This window comes from Larus michahellis, chromosome Z (assembly GCF_964199755.1).
Source record: "Larus michahellis chromosome Z, bLarMic1.1, whole genome shotgun sequence".
Taxonomy (NCBI): Eukaryota; Metazoa; Chordata; class Aves; order Charadriiformes; family Laridae; genus Larus; species Larus michahellis.
In genome coordinates this window covers 23,573,853-23,594,602 of record NC_133930.1, presented here as the reverse complement: position 1 = coordinate 23,594,602, position 20,750 = coordinate 23,573,853, and the positions used below count along the sequence as shown (strand labels likewise).

Sequence of the window (20,750 nt, the reverse complement as noted above, 5' to 3'; positions counted from 1 at the left end):
CCTGTCCCTGGGTGTGGTTTTTTACCGAACTACACAGTTCTAAAATGAGATAAGAAGGAATAGCACGTTAAAACTGGGAAGCGTTAATGTTAAGGACATGCAAAAAAAAGTCTTCGATTTTCAGGTATAGTGTACAAGCAGAAACCTAATTTTACCATACAGAAATAGGGAAAACTTCAGGCTACAAGGAAAAACATCTAAACATGACACTGATGTATATACTTTATAAGGTAATTAACAGCACAGTATTAGGGACCACAAGTCATTTTGGCTTGCACCACAGGGGCCTGTAGGATCTCCTAATAGTATGTACGTTTTAAAACATGGTGTCAAATCAAGCATGGAAATTTTGAAGGTCAACAATAATAAAATCATTCTAATCATTTGAACATTTTTGAGGTTTTTTTTGGCTATATACTCTGAGATTTATTTCATATAATGTTTTCATGTTGATGGATCGTATTATTGCAGGGGAACACAGGATGATAGGACTTTTTATTCCATCCCAAGACCACTTTCAAATTTCAAAAGGTTATGTATTCCTCTTTTCCTCACGCCCCAGGGCCCCCTCCCCGCTCTTTTTCTTTCAGGCCCTCTTAGCTCTGCTGATGAGCCTTTTTGACATGATGAAAATTATCTGTTCAGGCTTTTCTTGTTTGTTTGTTTGTTTGCATCCTTGACAGTTTTTGGTCTGAGGAAAAAAAAGTACATTGCATCTCAAGACTGCTTAATTTCCTTATTAGCCTTCTGTGGGGGACTTTACTGGAGGTATTTCAGAAGTATTAATAAATTATGTAAACTGTTTCTCTTTTATGTTGTGGAGACATTTCAAGACTCTTAAGAAGATAATGATTTTTCCATTACAAAAAATTGTGCTCATTAGACCTTATCAGATCATGGCAATCTAGATTTTCTAGTGTTCTGTTTTTAATTATTGATGCAACAAATTTGCCAGGAAGTCTTAGTAGAAGTATTGCTACCTTTCAGTTCTCTAGAATACTTCCAGTGTTCAGTGAGAGATTCTGATTTTTTTCTTAGCCACTCTGCTATGGCATACTTGAACTTTGGAGGTACTAGTTGAATATTTCACTCCTTTTAAATTATTCAGGTTTTCCACATCATTTTCTCTGATGTTGTGTTTGTGTTCTGAAAATGAACAAAAGGTTGAGTTAGGAATTCGTGCATCATTAAGAAGGCAGAGATGTTTATTTCTTCTTTAGATCTTAATCTTTTTAAATGTCTTATTTTAATCTCTTCCATATCTGGTGGTCTTAGTGATCCCTTTAAGTATTTTTAAAGGCTTCCTGCATCTTGCATATCTAGGAAATTCCTGTTGGTTTTTTTACCTTCAAAACCAAAATTTTCTTTTGAGTGTTATTTTGTCCCTTCTTGGTTTTCCCTCTTAATTGCTGTTGTCATTCATGTATCTCTTTATAGATTAAACTAGCATTATATTTCTGGATTTGTATGGTTCCTACCTGACCCAACAGTTTCTCAAAGTTTTCAACTTAATTTGCGTCGATTTTTCTCCTCGCTGTCCTGGTGCCCTCTTTCTTTGGTTGCCTGCATTATCTTTGAGTTCTTATGTTTGTTTTTCTAGTAACCTCCAGGACACTTTAATTTCTTAATCAAAAGGATTACGAATTCAAGTTGTCATAAGGAGAAATAGATTAGGACATTTACTGGAAGACAGAGCAAAAGTAACTATGCTTCAGAACTTCGCAGATATATGGAAGAAAAGCGTGGCTTTGTAGATGTGAGACTGTCTTGTTTCTTCAATAAGAATAAAAAGTGCTATTGCAGATAATCAAAGCAGTTTTGAAAACATAGTACTTTGTGATTCAATTTTAAAAAGTGTTATTAGTGTCTTTAAATTTTACTAGGGTAATGTAGTTAGCTGATTTTACTGAATGATTGGGTGCTGTCTAGGAGTATAGGAGAGTTAACTGAAAGCTTTGGATTCAGAGGTATTGCTGTTACATGTCTGACCTGAAGTAGCAGATATGATTCAGTAACCTGTTAATAATTACTGTAGACCTACGTGATAACTGTCCTATTTCCTTGTTAATAGGATGAATATTTACCAGAAATCGCCAATGACTGCGTTTGTCCTGAAGGTGCCAAGCAAGAAATCTTGAATGAATGTGAGAGTATTTGGAAGCACATAGAAGAGGTATACAAATGACAAGTGACAGAATAGATTATTCTGAACTGTCCTTTGTGGGGTTTTTTTGTTCATCTCCCCATCCTTCACTGCACGCTTACCTCACCCCCTCCAAACAAACCACAGCAACAAAACAACAGAAAAAAAAGGTGGGTGGGGGGAATAAAAGTTCTTCAGAAAGACCAAAAGTAGATCTGCTGGCAGGAGTGAAGAATGCCTTGCAGCGTCAAACTTTGATTATGGTGTGCAGATGTTATGATTTAGTTAAATAGAATGGGGATGTTTAGTTTTCTCTAGTTTTAACAGATTTCCTTGTGTTCTTGTAGTACCAGCACACTGATACTTGAGATCCTTCTCTTTTTAGCCTAATACAAGATGGGATTCAACTGCTGTTCACAAGTAGTTTGGTGCTTAAAGGAGAGAGAGAATGGTAGGAGGAGGTGGCTTAGAAGGAAGTTAATGTAAGGATATGCTCATACAAACTGACAGCACATCCTCAAGAATAAATTTTGTCTCTCCACGTACATGGTCCAATATGCTAATAATAAAATTTTAGAATGAGGTATTTTTATTTACAGGGATCGCAGGAGAGATAAAATTTTAACAGTTCTGAGGCACTGCTATACTATGCATCCTATAAGATTTTGCTGAGTTTGATGAAAGTCATGTTCTAAATTATATCTGGAGAGTCTTAATTGCTTCACTCAATTTTATGTTGTATTTGTATGCTATTTGCATGACTTCTGAGTTGTAGATTCAAAGCATTAAAAGTATCAGAAACTGAAGTAAAAATACTTCCAAACTTAAAGTAGAACAAAGTGTAGACAACTCACAGTGCAATAATTTTACAGAATTATATTTAAAGAGACTAATGTGATTCTTATTTGTTGTTACATGTAAACTTATCTTGAAATATTTTGAAAAAGTGACAGGGAATCCTCTGTCTAAGTTTCTGAAGTAATGTAATAAGTGATCAGCAGAAATTTTGTTTCGGGCCACTTCAGGGGATGTGAACTTTCTTTGAAATTTTCAGTTTAGAAGGGAAGTTAGAAAGTTTATTATTTTGAATTTAATTGAAAATTTTTGATATCTTTTATCTTATCTACAGCATCCTCAAAACAATACAGGAAGTGTGCTATTTTTGGAAATTGATTAAAAAAAATAGGATTTTTATTATTTTGTGATTATTGCATCCTGTATACATGCATGTTTCAGCAAAATGTTTGAACAACTAATAGTTGTTGAATTAGCTCCTAGGTTATGTGGTTTATGATGTAATGTGCCAATGATTGTGTGTCAGCATTAGCAGTTTTTATTGGAGAAATTCTGTATTGTGTTTTGGTTCCAAATATTAACAGCAACGTTTCCAAAGTACTGCTTATTAGTTTTATTGCTTAGTAGAATATATCCTGCCCTGTCATGAGGCAGGTTAAAATTGCTGACAGTTATAGAACAAGAAAGAGTTTAGCAGGTGTCTTCTGCTGAAGCCTTGGATATCTGTGGTGGCCTGTATTTCAGACTTGATGTACATCCCGTTGCAGTCATCAGACTGATGTAGTGCGCTTGTAAAAATCAGACCATTTCTGAAGTGTATAGTATGCTGCCCTAAATGAGTTAAAATTAAAAATGTGTATTATAACGCAATTACTCTGTTTGCAGAGCCAGAATAGTAGCTGCAAGTGTGTTAACTTCTTAGCAGCTTCCCTATTCAGCCTTGTCCATGACTCTCTCCTCGCAGTTTCTCATGTTCTTGATCTGTAACTTTCCTTTTTCATCACATCATGCATCTTTTATTAACTTTTCTACTTTTCCATTAATTGAAGTTCTACTTTTTTACCGTGGTGTGATTTCAAAATATTTCTTAATTTGCTGTTCTGAGTCAGGCTCTGAGGGATGTGGTAGGAGCCAAGTCAAAACTCTTTGTTTTCTATATTAAACAACTTTTGTCAGGATTTTAAAGCATTGTGTTTCTGTCTACCAAGGGGAAGAGTAAGTAAACGTTGTTTGTATTTTGTTTGTTTTCTACCAAGTGTCAGAGCAAGCTCAGGCCTCTAGGAACGGAAACACTCTTACAATCAGATGCCAAGGTAAAACAGTATTTTCTTTTATTTTTTTTATTCTCCACAAAATATTTAGTTTTCTGTAAAGATGTGATGTGTTCCCAAAAGAAGGAAATTAAATTATCTTCACTTATTCTCTAAAGCTGACGGTTTTATTAACTTTGAAGCTGAGTTCTGAAGTATGTATCCAGCAAATACTGAAAAGTTGCACTTATGTATAGCAAAAAGGTTACATGCAGTTCTACCACACAACTGATAAATGACTAACATGGGCAGCAAAATGGCAGGGTGTGTAACTTCAATACTCATTTGGACTATTTCCTAATCAGTGTATATGTAATTTGTGAAACTATATGGATCCCTTTAGTTTTACTCTGGAACTTTGTATGTGAAAATTACAGTTGTTCCCCCATTTGTGGGTATAATTAGGAAAAAATATTTGAATTTGAATTAGAAATTTGAATAAGAAATGAACTGAATGATGCTGAGTGCATGAATGTGAGCTCCTGTATCCCTTAAATTTTGGGGAACATGCAAAAAGGCAATGCTGGCTCACTGTTTAGCTATTTGTAAATTCTAAATAGGAATCTTCAAAATCGAATTTATATGAGGACCCCAAATTTGGAAAGTATAAATAGTTAAACATTGGGCTTTTCTTGAAAACTATTATAGGAAGACAATAATTAAATGGAGTTGCAAAAATAAAGATTAAATTAAGATTGCACTTCATGAAAGAAAATAGGGAGGAGAGTAAAAGGTCATGTTATACCCTCTGTCAGCAACTTTAAAGGGATCTCATTTCAGCCCTAACATAGGCACTTGTATGGACACAGGAAACTACAGACCTGTCAGTCTAACCTCAGTTCCTGGAAAAATTATGAAAAAGGTCATACTGTGTGCCATTGAAAGACATTTAAAGAACAATGCAATCATGAGGCACAGTCAACATGGGTTCACAAAGGGAAAGTCCTGTTTAACTATTTTGATATGCTTCTATGAGAAGGTCACCCACTTAGTGGGTGAAGGGAAAGGCAGTGGATGTAGTTTTTCTGGATTTTAGTAGGGCTTTTGATACTATTGCTCACAGCATCCTTCTGGACATGTCCAGCTAAGATGAACAGGTACACAGTGCAATGGGCAAAGAGCTGGCTAGATGGCAGGGCTCAAAGGGATGTAGTGAATGGGGCTACATCTGGCTGGTGACCGGTCACCAGTGGTGTTCCTCAGGGCTCAATTCTAGGGCCAGTTCTGTTCAATATATTTGTCAACAATCTGGATGCAGGAGTTGAATGCACCATTAGCACGTTTGCTGATCACACCAAACTGGGAGGTTCTTTTAACTCTTTTGAGGGACAAGAGGCCTTGCAGAGGGATCTAGATAGACTGGAGCATTGGGCAATCATCAATGGGATGAAATTTAACAAGTCCACATGCTGTATTCTGCACTGGGACAGAGTAACAGTGGGCACAAGTATAAACAGGGAGAGAAGTGGCTGGAGAGCAGCCCTGCAGAGAGGGATCTGTGGGTGCTAGTCAACAACAGGCTCAATAGGAGCCAGCAGTGGGCCCTGGCAGCCAAGAGGGGAAACCACATTCTGTGGTGCATCACCAGCCATCACCACAGCATCACCAGCCGGTCAGAAGAGGTGACTATTCTGCTGTATTCAGCATTGGTGTGGCATGACCTGCAGTACCGTGTGCAGTTCTGGCACCCACCATCTAAGGATGTGAAAGTACTTGAATGCGTGCAGAGGCAGGCAACAAAGCTGGTGAAAGGGCTGGAAGGCATGTCCTGTGAGGAGTAGCTGAGGACTCTGGGCTTGTCTAGTTTGGAGAAAAGGCCTGAGGGGCGGCCTCATTGCTCTCTCCAGCTTCCTGAGGAGGGGATGTGGAGAGGGAGATGCTGAGCTCTTCTCCCTGAGATCCAATGACAGGATGCGTGGGAATGGTTCAAAGCTGCACCAGGAGTGGTTTAGACTGGACATTAGGAAGTATTTCTTTACCTAGAGGACGGTCAAGCCCTGGAACAGGCTTCCTAGAGAGGTGTTGGATGACCCAAGCCTGTCAGTGTTAAAAAAGTGTTTGAACAATGCCCTTAATAACATGCTTTAACTTTTGATCAGTGCCGAAGTGGTCAGACAGTTGGACTGACTGATGGAGGGATCACTGTAGGTCCCTTCCATCTGAACTATTCTGTTCTATTTTCATCGTAACTGGCTGTCATAGTTCAGCCCCAGCTGGCAACAAAGAACCACGAGGCCACTTATTCCCCATCTCCAGTGGTTGGGATAGGGGGAGAACTGAAAGAAAAAGGCAAAAAAAAGGCTTCTTTTCTTAATCACCTCAAGACTGTAAGCTTACAAAATGCTCTTTGTGGTTTTATCCTTTAAGTTTGGGGACTGATTCTGGTCTCTGATGCAATGGATTACTTACTGAGCGGCGTATTTTGCTAGGACTGTATATAGGCCATGAGAGAGAGATATCTGATGTACATAATTGCTGTATGTATTTGTCTGTTGAAAAGATGGTCCTTGATTTAAGGTTGCTGAATGATACCGTGAACTTATTTGAAAGGGCTTTTTTGTCTAGTTACTGGAATATTCAGAACATTTTGTACATCCTTTTTTATCAAGTTTAAAGGAACAAAGAATGAGCTGGTAGTATTGTCAAGAGTAGTGCTCCATTATGAAAGAGATGACAATTCTAGGATCCCCCAGATCTAGAAAATAAAAAGTGTTTGTATGGTGGTTATTTCTTTTGTTTTAGGTTTATTTTCTTTTCCTTTATTTTAAAATATTGTCTTTTGAAAATGCACTTTACAAAGTTATTTTGAGTAGTAAAAAGCTAAGCTTAAGTTGTTGGTTCTTGATATTTTTATTGTAAGAAATTGACTGATGACTCTTAGCATATTTTTATCTTTTTACTTGATGTAAGCCAAATGCAATCTGCAGTGCTTCTTGTGGAATGTTGAGCATACCAGCAGTACCTTTTGTATTTAAATGTATGCTTAATTTCATATCAGATTACTTGTAATATGCTATCTATATGTAATTTACAATGTATTTACAGAAAATTACAGGTGTAGTCCTCATTTTCAGGAAGTGAAATAGTAATAATGAATATATTCTTTCTCCAGAATATAGTAAGATATTAAAATAAGTACCCTTCTAAAAATCTATGGTTGTTTAGTTTGGGTTTTTTAATAAACTCTTCTGAACTGGTGTTTTTTCTTATTGCTCCAATATTTTCAATGATTGCAATAAGCTGGAGCACTAGTTCTAAAGCATTTTTTTGTTGAGTCCACAGATGTGGTTTTGATAGAAGATTTGTTTGACTACTGTTTTTTGGAAGCTAATCTTTTGTTTAGTCATTACGCATATCAAGCACAGTCCATTTAACCTTCAATGTCTATGAACCATGCATTTAAGGAGGAGTGGGGATGTGAGGTATTTTCATTCCTTCTAATGGCTCGTCTTCAGTTGTGGTCATTGTCTGATAGTACAGAGGAAATTAGGGGAAAAGTTCCAACTCTGACCACTTCTGATTTCCCCCTTTTGAAAAAAAGAATAAAAATGTTTCTTGATCCCTGCAAATGGCTTTCTATATCTTTTGAAGGAATAAATGGTCTATTGTAATATATGCTCTTTTGTTTTCTGCTGTATAAACGTAATAATTGAATTCCTATACTGCTCTGTCTCATTTCACTCCAATGCAACTCAACACACTTCAAGAGATGCTTCTTTTCTTGTTATACAGCTTTCCTTGTTAATGATGCGAGTGAAAGGTTTAACAGCAGAATATAATCAATGGCAAAAAAGTAGTCCCGAAGAGGGTAAGTAACTGCATCCATGTAAGGTATACTTATATAAGGCTTTGCAAAGTTTCTTTCATCTAGGCATCTTAAACTGTGTATATATCAAATGTCTGCTGATTGTATTTTCATACTACAAGTACTTAAAAATTAAATTAAATACTTCCCACAGTAGCATGTATCTTTTGTTTCTATATTCTTTTTGGACTTCAGTTCAAAGTGAACTTAGAATTCAAAGTGAATTCTACTGTAAGTTAATCTTATGAATACGAACAAATAAATGCACGATTCATATCACCCATTCATCAGTCAGTTAATGAAAAAAAAAATGTTAGCAGATCTCCTAACAGCATAATGAACGTTCACTATTTTGTTATCCTCCTTCAGGTTTCTCCTTTTGGTAATCATTTCTTCTGCATCTTTCATGTGTATTTCCTTTTTAGGCCAGAACTACTTTGGCAAAGAATTCCATCTTCATTTTGTCTTTTAAGAAATGGATACAATTTTTATCTTTGCAAGTATTGCTGATAAGCTAACAGTAATCTACCCAGACATATTTTTAACCATAACTCCTTGGCTTTTTTTTTTTATTACTACTTCATGGAAGTGTGTTGTATTACGATGTACTAGCTGAAACTTTGAAGTAAACCTGTAGTGGTAAGCCCATTACACCATAACAAAATATCTAGCTTGGATTTAACAGGGGTCAGAGATTTCAGGTCCAGAAAAGGTGCTAAAAGACATCTCAGTTTATCTGAGCAACGCAGGAATCCGAATTGCCTATTGATCCCAAGAAGCACAAACCACTCAGACAAGTAGAACTTTTATATTTGTTAGGCCTTATCAGTCAAAAGGTATAAATCCCTCAGTTCTTAAAAATTCTTGTTGTACATAAACATCAGGGGTGACTGATTTAACTCTGTTACAAGGCTGATGTGGCCAGCCACTGAAAATAAAACCATTCAGAAGTGTAAAGTAATCTGTTTTTTCAGATGTCCCATTTGGAGACTCTTAAAAACAGTTCACACTACACTATCATTATTATTCTGGTAGCACTTGCTGTTACGTCTCCTGTCAAGGAAATGTTAGCACCTTTTGACCCAGTAAAAATGGATACTTTGACTCATTTAAATATTTTTATGCCAGAAGAGGCTTTGGTTTTTTTTGTGACTACAAAATGATAGGAATGTACTTTATACAGCAAGTGGTGATTTCTAATATTTTGTCATCTGGCCAAATTGGAATGCATTTTCAGATGACCACTAAAGTCACTTCTCTGTTTTCTTTCAAAGTTGACGTACTTGCTGTGTATTGTGATCAAATTATAGGAGCTGGTGAAAACAATATTTCTTCTTTCTTATAAAGAGATGCTATTTCTCTATTAGAATAAATTCATAGTTCATGTGCTTTGTGACACTGACGATTCTTAGACAGAGGCTTAAGTGCCTCTTAGAGGTATGCAGACCAAAAGTATGACATTGAATTAATTTGGGAAATACTGGTTCTTGGCTGCCGCTCATGAGTAAGTTGCTGGCTTAAAGCAAATGAATGGAAAGCACTTACAGTTTTTATCTGGGTAAAATACCTGGAGATGTTGGGTTTCCTTACTAAAATATGTAATTATTTTAAACTTTAAGCTATTTGCTTAAAAATATTCTTGGGGCTTGACCTATTTTTATTGGCTTGCTGACTTGCTTTGCTCAACCATTCTTACTTGTTCCCAGGTGATAAGATTTATTACTGGAAATCTTAATTTTGTACTAGAGAAATGATCTATGGATATTATAATGCAAATAATATTTTGCAGCCAAAGCTTTGCCTTTTTGGCTACCTTTCTGAGGGAAGAAAAAAGAAGTTGCTGCATAGAATTTGAATAGTTATAGTGCTTGTATAAAAATGAAGAGTCTACTGCACTTACGCCTTCTCTGTCCATCTTGGCTCCTTTTTACCTACTGTTTGTTTTGAAGGAGGAATTACTTAATTGAAAACATTGTCTGAATTTATCTAAATAGGAACTGTAGAAATACTAATTTCATAAGATTTACTAAATGAATGTCAGGCTGTCTTGTTACTTTGGTTTCTGCTTTTAGTAATGGCTATCTCATTTCTTGTAAATGAGAGCCTGTCAGCGTTTCAATTTTAAACCTTATTTTCAGAGGTTATAACTTGGCAGTTCTATACTTCTTTGGGCACAATATTGGCAAACAGACTTGAATCCACAATGCAAATTGTGTTTTTACAAAGCTTTTACCTTAGTCTCTTGCTCTTTCTCAATTTATGGTACTATTTACGTAGCTCTAGAGCTGCTAAATCAGCTGAATTAAAACTTAAGAAGCATTTGATTCATAAAAATAGAATTTAACTTTCACCTTTGCAAAATAAGGAAGTGGAAACAACCATGTAATAGTTGTGGTTTCTGCATAATTTCTATTTTTCTTTGCAAAATGTCTGTATTCTGCCAAATTCCTCTTATTTTAACAGAAGTTTCTGTATAAACATGTGCATAGTAGTTGCTTTTACACTGCTAGCATCTGGTAGTATTTTGCTTAGTAATTGTACTATGTATCACTAGGCAATTCTTTTTGACATTTGAATTTTTGCAAGTGCACTGATTCATATCTGAAAAAACCTTAACTGACAGTAGATAGAGCAACCTGTGTTCTTTACGGTAGCAGCTGCCATAAATGTGTTGTCCCAGTATCTCACATCTGCACTGTTCCTTTACTAAATTAGGGTTAGTAATTTCTTTCCTAGGAAGATGTGGCCTTCTAGTCTGATACTCAGACAACATGTATATTGAATGGGAAGCACATATTCAGGGTTAGGTATGTAAAATGAAGTGTTAGAAAGCAGTAGTAGAAATTGATAATTCCAGGTAGTGAGGGCTCAGGGTAGTTGGGGATGGGGGGGAGGTGTCAGGGGGAAGAGTTATATGGGTTTCTTCAAATATGCCAGTGAATGTGAATAAAAGCACACCATTGAATTTTATCATGTGTATGTAGGATATTCATATCATTAAAGAAATCTTGCTCTAATAATAGCACAGACCACTACCTCCCACAGCTCTTAAACATAAGCTTAATTTAGGACCACCCTACTAAAATTTTGTGTCAAGATTTAGAGACAGTAATTCTGTCTCTAAATAAAAGGGATTTTATTGTGGCATATAATTTAATGCATTTTGAACTCAGTTTTGCTGATTTTTTTAATCTGAGAACAAACTGCTTTTAAAGCTACTAATCTAAGGCTTCTCAAAATGCGTTTACTGAAAATGTACTTTCTTATAAATTTATGAAGTCAACTGTATTGTATTTAGGAGATATTTAATGCTTTTTTGAGGGCGTTAAGGGTTTTCCTTTTTGTTAAAGGAAAAGCTTTTATTGAAGTAATGGGTTTTAAGATTACAGATTTGGAGCCTAAGCTTGGAGAAAAAATATCCCCATTGTGTTAGGATTTACATCTGTTAGAGTAGCTTTCATTTCTCCCACTAATAGATTCAAATTGATTTCAAGAGTTATATGTTTATGCAGATGCTGCAAGTTGACATGAAATTGAGAATTGATTGGAACCCATTGAAAGCTATCAAATACAACAATACACTTCTTATTTAGAAAATTCATGAGCATAAATCACTGCTTTTTGCAGAGGCATTCTGGGGAAACATTACCACATCCTTGAATAGTATTGTACTTTTCCTAAATTGCTTAGGGTTGGAATTAGGATATTGGCCATGCTGGGCCTTCCATCTCCCTGCATGTATCTGTTTTTGTGAACAGTGAGGATGGTGGCATGCTTTTTAAGTTCTTTAAATCTGGTAGGTTTTACAATCCTGATCAAGCATTTGTGAGGCTGTTTACCAAGGAGTTGTAAGACTTGAAGAATTTGATTGTCCACATTGGTAATGTTGACATCCCTTCCACTGAAAAAATCAGGCTTGCTTATCTTGAAGTCTGACTGTATTTCACATTTCAATTTTATGTACCTGAGCTAGTTCAGGTATAAAAAATAACGCAGAAGCATTAGCACCACACTTTTTTCAGTCTAATTTAACTTGCTGAAAAACAACAGTAGGTTAGTCCATCAGGGCACCACAAAATGGAGTTAAACTGCTGCTGACAGCTAAACTAGTTTTTGAAAGGCTACACAAGTTTCTGTCCAGACAGGCTGCTTTTCTGTATAAACAAGTCTGTATCATTTAATGCAAATAGCCAAATCCATTTTATTTTGCAGTAATTTTTACCAATCCAGATGTACTGTTAACATTAGGAAAAGAAGAGGTAAGCTGTTTTTTCTTTTTGTTAAGACATTATGTGATTAGTCATTCTTTTCAGCATCTTTGTTTTCTGAGTGCTATATGCTTTATGTTGGTGGAATTAGCAGAGATTCATTCTTGCAAACAGCTGCAAAGACTTAGACAATGCAGGCCTGATGCTGTAGGTGTTTCTTCCTCAGTCTTTCATCAGATGAGCAGTTCATGTGTGTGCTCCATAATCTGCTTTAGGTAAAGTCAGCTATGTTGTTTTATTGAGCTTCAATAAGACACTTATGAGCAACTGGTGACAGTAACATTTTAAATAGCTCTGAGTGGATTTAAAAATTAATGTGGCATTCCGTAGCCATATTTCTTAAGAAATTACACGTAACTTCGGCGCTTTTAACCAGATTTACAAATGTAACCTTGCATAGAACAAATACTATGGACTGGGCTATCTGCAAACTGTAGGTTTATTTTTACTTTTTTATAGTTGCAGAAAGTAAAGAATGATCTTGAAATGCTGCTGCTAGCAGTTCAGTCAAAGAATAAAAAACTGGAAGAAGATCTGAAAAGGTAATACAAGAATTTGGACTTATGAATGCTGTAAGCTTTTTTGACACACTTTTTCTTTTTGACTGTCCAGGAAAACATTTTATCTGTTGTTTCATTTCCTACCTTTCGTGTTTCAAAGAGAACAGCAGTGGCATGAGGAACAGGAGCAGGTACTAGATGTTCTTAATGGATTTGAGGAAGAGACAACAACCCAAGTTCAACAACTTCCCCAAAACAGGTATTTCTGCAGTGTTGTGTTTTTATATTGACAAGTTTAAATATCAACAAGAGCAAAGTAACAAACAAACTCTTACAACATACCTATTTTGTTAAATATATCAAATAACTCAGTAATCCATATTTGGAACATAGAAAATATTGCTACTATCTGCTACTATATCCTGTGTTTGAAGATGTTGAACTCACAACAGTAGTAAAAAAGTTTGGTGGGTTTTTTTTTTACCAAAGAGTAACTTTTAAATTATTTCATTGAATTTCATGTTCTATTAGTTTGCATACCAGAGCATCTAAAGAACTGAAAAAAAAAATGCTGAAACTAAGGGTGTATAAGGAAGAACTCTTGAATGCTCTGGGTAAATTCCTAGAAGAACATTTTCCTCTTCCAGAGAAAGGTAGAAGTGCTGAAAAGAAGGTAAGATTTTCTTAATAACTATTAGATTTGGAATGTTCAATTTGTGTTTACTTAGATGCAGTATCTCTTTAAATCACCATCATAAGTCTGCAGTTATATTTTGAAATAAGTATAGTCCTACAGCTGACCCAAGGTACAATTGATATTTTTCAGGTTGGTTTATATTAAAGGCTTTTCCCAGCTGGATATTTTCTTTTTAATGTATATATCCCTTACCCAATAAGATACATAGTAATGTGTTGTATTTCTTACTGAACTGCAAGCCGTGCCAAATGTGGAAATGGTGAGGGATTCACTCCAAGTTCTTCCTCTCTCTTTTTTTTTTTTTTTTTTTTTTTTTTTTTTTTACTGGACTAGGCAAGTGAATTCATGTTTTCCTTGGCAAAGCAACTTTTAATTGTCTAACAATGTTTTTGGAACAATAATAAGGACAAGTGTTTATAATTACAGCATAGTTTGGAATGTTAACCATCAGTTTCTGTTCAGGCAAACTGGGCCAAAAATTATCTTAAAACTTTAGGGGAAAATAGTCAGTCAGGGAGTATTTTGCATAATAAATTCAAAGTCTGCAGTAAAAGTAAACCTTTTACCATTACTATTTGAAAGAATAGCTACAAAAAAGGCAGGGGTTGATTTTGATTTCAGACACATTTAAGAATACAGAAATAGAAAGGATTTCTTTAATCCAGTTCCCTGTTATTTCAGACAACCACATAATATGATTTTTTTAATATTATCATTGAGCTCTATTTTAAAACTAAGTATTTTTGTTACTACTGTTTTTATCAGGATTTATTCTAGTACCTTAGTACTCTCATTAGAAACTGTCTCCGAACTTCCAGTCTAATTTTATTCATGTCTAACACATATCCCTGTATTCTTACACCAGTCTTGTCTCCTTTTCTTTCTTGTGTCTATTCCTCTTGACATATTTATAGATAGCAATCTTATACCTTCTTTCTTTGTTTTGCTAATTGAACTAGCAAAGCTTTCTTGTTCTTTTCCTGTAAGACAATTTTTTTAAATTCCCTGGCTTATTCTAATAACACCAGCTTTCTATATTTGCTTCCATTTGGATTCATCTCTTTTGGAACCTGGTAAAGACCAATATTATAAAGAAAACTACTAGCTCGCAGTCATCACAAAAGCAACAGATTACACCCTTGTCTTTTTCTTCCTGTTATTTCCAACTGATGAATCCTGAGCTTTTAATTAAAAAAACAAACTTGTGTTTGCATGAAAGTATGTATTTTACACACAGAAGTGCCAAATGGGCTTTCAAAGCACGATGTCCATTTTCAAAGTCTTATTTAGCCATCTTCAAATGTCTTATTCTATCTTAGTTCTTCTGCATATCAGTGCCTTCCAGTTTCCTGCTATTATTGAATGTGATACATTTTGTTATAACACTAAGAAATTAAAGTTTTGGGGATTTAATTAACAGTTGTCTTTCAATCATATATTTCCTGATTTCAGCCTGATATGTCACCTTCCTGTTTGCTGGTTCTTACTCATCGTAGAGTTGTTCTAGGACATGGCTCTTCAAACACTGATGTCTTTCCCAGATGCATTTTAAGTGATTGTCTGGTTTTCCTATATATATCATTAGTATTTCCTTAAAAATATATTTCCTATAATGAGATACACCAATTTATTTGCTCCCATTTATGTGATGTCATAGAAAAATATAGGCTAGAAGTGACCTCTGGAGATCTTCCATTCCAACTCATCATCAAGGTAGTGCCAATGTCAAAGTTGGATCAAATTGCTCATGGTCATATCCAGCTTGTGTTTTAAATATAAGAAACAGTGAATTCAGGTGTGTTTCAGAACTCTTAAGGAAGATTTTATGTAAAATCTCCTGCCCTAGAGCAAGTATCAACTGCTTGAATTTTCTCAGTCTCTGTTATACTGACTAGCAGAAATTCTTGTTACCTACCCTGCCTTCATCTCCCTTACATGCCACTTTCCTTATTAAAATCTAAAGAAAAAAAAATTCACCCAAGGTGTTCGGTATTAATCAACACTTCCCCTGCTCACACAAGCTCACCTTCTACCTTTTTTTTAGTTACATTTCCAAGCAAGGTCTGGTTTTATCTCAATTTTATTTACTGATTTTTCTGAACTCTTAAACACAGTTTCTTTTGTGACAAGTCTTTTTCTTTCTTTTCACTTGTCATGAATTCATAGGTGCTTCTATATCTTTTTACTCAGTTGGGTCTCAGTGGTTGAACTGCAGGTCCTCCGTAATCTGCATCTAAGTGATTAACTGTGAAGGCAGGAGAGACAGACACTTTCACCTATATTGTTTTCTTTATTGTGTCAGAAATACAAATTGATGGCATTAGCAGTGAAATTTGTTGCTACATTGATTTGGGGGAAGATATTATTCACATCTATTATCAGCTTGGTTCAACACTCTGGAAGCACTGAACTCTTAAATCCAAATTACATCAGTAATTTTGCTTCACTTCGTGGAAGCTTCTTTTGTTCTCGGTAGTTCTGCATGCAGGGGCTGATGACTGTAGGGCATGGCTCCAGTGTAGTGTGAACTGCTCCAAGCCTCACTGCTCTGGTTCTACCCTCCTTTCACCAGGCGCCTGCTTCTGGGATTGGGAGCAGGAGGGAAGGCTGAATCACAGCACCCCATGTTAGCCATGGCCCAAGAACTTTAGTTTAGGTAGTGATTGAGGTAAGAATTGTCTTGCATTTTAAATCTCAGATTAAAAAAAAAAGACACTCTTTTTTCGAGGTAAGAAATATGAAAAGTCATATGTTGAGGAATATTCTTTATGATAGTCTATCTCATGGAAGGGAGAAGAAGGTGCTTTGCAGGTTAAATAAATAAATGCTGAGCATCCTGCTTAAAAATGACTTTATATACATTAGAGGTGTTTATTATATGGGTGACACTTGAAATATGTAGGTAATATAATTTTACAAAACAATATTTACAATGTATATTATAAACCTAGCAAAATAAGTTTGCTAGTTCTGTGCGAGTGCAAACCTCTTTTACACTAATATCCTTAGGATTTTATTCTTTAGTTCTTCAGTTTTAGTAATTGCTGAAACCCTAACCTAATTTCAACTTTGAAACATGAATATTGAACATATTACCCAAGTTATGAAGTAATACTTTTGGCCAGGGAAATACAAGAAGAGAAGAAGTATTGTCATGATTGCTCCAAGGAACCTTTTGCAGTTGCTTAGTGTAGATTCTATTTCCTCAGCCTTGCATCAAGATAAAGGCACAAAGATAGAAGTTATTGACCCCTAGCTCCATGGTTTGCAAGATTTCCATGGAGTGTGCAGTATGTCCCCTTTGTGTTTTTCTGAAGGTGAGAATATTAAGAACTGTGACAGGGAAAAAAGGAGCCAGAACTTGCCTTTCGCAAAGTCTTCCTTATTGCTTGTATTCTTCTTCTGTTCCAGAAGTGGAGTTTGTATAAGGTGCTGCAGATCTGTTAGTATCTTAGGACTTAGTTGACACATTCAACAGCAGTGCTGAGTGCGCAGACACCAGTGCTGTATTTTCTCCTTTATTATGTTGTATGTGAAAGTGGAAGGGGGGGAAGGATAAAATTGAAAAATAAAAGCATCAGGTTCGCCATACAACATCACAAGCACATTTTTTTGGTATTGTAGCCTAAGGAATCCATATCAATTTTTAGGCAAATGGCTTGATTTGCTTGCTACAAATGAACAAGTAATTTTCTAATGGATTGCTGTACAAATGGTATTTTATCGAGGAACGCTTTTTCATATTTTTAATGATTCTATTTCTTAATCTTGGCTAATTTTTTCATTGAAATCAGTAGAAGTAAACAAATAGTCACTGGCAAATAATGAAAATATAGTAAAGCACTATGAACTCAAGTCTTGAGCTGCGTCAAACTTGTAAACATTTTCCTAAACTTAAAAAAAAAATTACTTTTCTCCTAACAGATCATATTCATAGAATTTTTTGCACTGCACTAAATTTATAAATATGATGTACTTGATTTTATTTTAACTTAAACCCAGGTATATGTAATAAGATCACTTAAGATTAATCTTTTTTAATAATTAATTTTAAAAACAGTACATTTAAAGTGTATAATATAGAACTGGTAGATGAATGATTTAAGTACTACCTTGTATTTTTGTCATGACTAAATCTAAGGAAAAGTCTTCATCTATTGTTTTACTATACAACCAAATAATTGTGTGATTATTTTTCTTTGTTAATTAACACTTTTTCTGATGATTTAGTTTTGGTGTCTGTTAATTTGGCTGGGGGGGTGGTTATCTTTGCAGAATTCTTCTGAAGAGCCAGCTGTAGAGCTGATAACGCTGAATGAAATTTTAGAGGTAAGACGGTTTTGTTATCTAGAGATCTGGGGTTTTTTTCCAATAATCAGATCTGATCATACTATACTAATAAGATAAATAACAGTATATGACATAGAGTTAAGATCATTAATTGAAAAGTAAAATGTTTAAGAATGTTATGTCTGATTTCTTTTTCACTGAAATATAATAGTATAACAGTGATAGAAGGACCAATTAATGTGTAATCTTGTGTATTAACAGATACCGACTTAAAGATTAATTACATAACAGTTACCACCTTCATGTTCAAAAATTTTAAGCATTTACAGTTATGCTATCTAAAAGCCACTAAGAATTTTTGACAGATGATGAAAAACTTAGTCTGGATAAAAGGAGAATTCTGGTTCTAAATTTTACATTAAAAAAAAAAGGTGTAATGAAGTTAATTGTGTGTTCTTTGTTTTACTTCTACTTTGAACAGGTCTTGTATTTCTCCTGTAGTCTCTGTTATATTGCCTACACAAGTGTCTTATCATAATCATTTGTATAAATTTGGTTAGAGGAGATAAAAATCTAGAGGTTTTGTTCATTTCCTAAATCTTATCCTTTTGATCTTCCAGATTCTTATAAACAAATTAATGAACACACCACACGAACCCTATGTAACGATCGATGACTCATTTTGGCCACCTTATATTGAGCTGCTGCTGCGATATGGAATTGCCCTAAGACATCCAGCAGATCCAAACAGAATGCGCCTAGAAGCCTTTCACATGTAGCGTGACCTACATACTTAACCTTAAAACAAAGCAAAGCACCAGTACCTCTTACTTGAGGGCTAGGACATACTTAAGTTTTAGGATCGTCTTTTTTCATATCAGCAACCTCTTCTTGTAGGATGATGTTATTATTCTTTTTCTTATTTAATGAAATGATATTTGGTCAGGTTGTGAAATATGAAAAAAGATAAAAATTTCTACTTTAACTGCAAGCTAGAGGGTTTTTCCAGCTTTTTAAAGATGCAAATTCAGGTAATAGACCAAGTAAAGAGGTTTTACAGTTGCTTTTACTTTAAAAATAATACTTTTTACATGACTTCTCTCTTTTATATAAATTTTTTAGATTGTTTTAACTCTTATCAATTTCCTTAGTATTTTGTTGTACTTTGTAGAAACAAAATTTGAAATAATTCAGCTCCTCCTGTACATGGCCTTGCAAACATTTGGAACTAACAGTCAAGTAGCATCTCAAGAATGTGCTGGGTTGGGGGTGGGGATGGCGGGTGTTTTGTTGTTTTGACTTATTTTTATTTTCCATGGAACCTTTACAAACAAATTTATTTGCTTTAAGATAAACATTTGCAAAAGCTGACATATCTTTCTGTGCAAAGGGCTGCAGATGTTGAGTGTGCAACTCTACCACTGCATGCTTCCTAAATGGTCCATATTGTGTTATGCTATATTGCATAGTATCTGTCTTCGCTTTTTCAGATCTAGTTTATCAAAGCTTATAACAGATCTCTGTTCTGTTGATTTCTACAGTTTCTAAGTATGCCAGTCAATAGTTACCTTCAGAATAAATGCAAGTGTTCTGTGTCATCCTAATCTGCTTTTCTATAGCCTTCATTATTGTAGTCCATGGGAGCACAAAATTCTACTCTTGTGTATCTATAATGACCATAACCTTGGGAAATAAAATATGCCTTTTATTAACCAGATTTCAGTTTATTGATTTTATTTTTTTAATGTTTTTTTTTCAGTTCTTAGAAAAATAAAGGGTTGTATAGAACTATAGAATGGTTCGGGTTGGAAGGGACCTTAAAGATCATCTAGTTTCAACACCTCTGCCGCGGGCAGTGACACCTCCCACTAGACCAGTGCCTTGAACACATCCAGGAGGGGGTATCCACAATGTCTCTATGCAACCTATTCCAGTGTCTCACCACCCTCACAGTAAAGTGTTTCTTCCTAATATCTAATCTAAATCTACCCTCTGTCAGTTTAAAACCATCAACCCTCATCCTATTGCTACACTCCCTGATAGCACATTTCCCCACCTTTCCTGTAGGCCCCCTTTAAGTACTGGGAGGCTACTGTAGGGTCTCCTTAGAGCCTTCTCTTCTCCAGGCTGAACAACCCCAACTCTCTCAGTCTGTCATCAGGGTGCTGCACCCCCTGAACATCTCCATGGCCTTCCTCTGGACCTGCTTGAGCAGGTCCATGTGTTTCTTATGCTGAGGACTCCAGATCAGAACTTGGAGACCCCACTTGGACTACTGAGAGCAAAGTAGAAGGGCAGAATCACTTCCCTTGACCTGCTGGCCGTGCTTCTTTTGATACAGCCCAGGATATGGTTGGCTTTCTGGGCTGCAAGTGCATGTTGCTGGCTCGTACTCAGTTTTTCACCCACAAACACCCCAAGTCCTTCTCCACAGGGCTACTCTCAATCCATCCTCCACCCAGCCTGTATCCATGGTTGGGATTGCTCTAACCCTTGTGCAGGACCTTGCACTTGGTCTTGTTGAACTTCGTGAGGTTTGTGTGAGCATGGATAGTTATGAATTTTTTTTTAGAGGAGAGATACTGACAGGTTCAATTACTGGACCCTTTGGCCACGTCAGAATAATCGTTTTGTGCCTGGTCCCAGTCAAGGGCCAACAATGAGCAATCTGCATCTACTTACTTTAGACAAGTATATCAAGTACATTTGCTAGTGTATAAATTTATACACAGTTACAAAACACTTCATTGTGAAAAAGCCACGAATGATCAGAGGAAAGAGGTGAACTTTCTACCTGTGGTAAAGCTATGGCACCAGAACAGCTTAACAGGTGCTTAGCATCCAGTGTGCAGTTGAGTTTTCCAAATGATCCTGTTTCATTTCGGCTGCGCAGGCCAGAAAGAGAGAGAGAGAAATCTCTTCATAATCACCAACATGCAGGC

The 20,750-nt window shown here is 35.7% G+C and overlaps 1 protein-coding gene across 1 annotated transcript; it reads left to right on the top strand.

Moving 5' to 3' along the window:
• The first annotated feature begins 203 nt into the window (after window positions 1-203).
• CENPK (centromere protein K) lies at window positions 204-19,524 on the top strand. The gene is made up of 9 exons (XM_074568860.1): window positions 204-230; window positions 2,072-2,173; window positions 7,981-8,056; window positions 12,266-12,312; window positions 12,781-12,863; window positions 12,982-13,080; window positions 13,353-13,494; window positions 17,794-17,847; window positions 18,429-19,524. Exons 1-9 carry the CDS (start codon window positions 204-206, stop codon window positions 18,585-18,587), a joined length of 789 nt encoding a protein of 262 aa, XP_074424961.1. The 3' UTR covers window positions 18,588-19,524.
• Window positions 19,525-20,750: the final 1,226 nt, after the last annotated feature.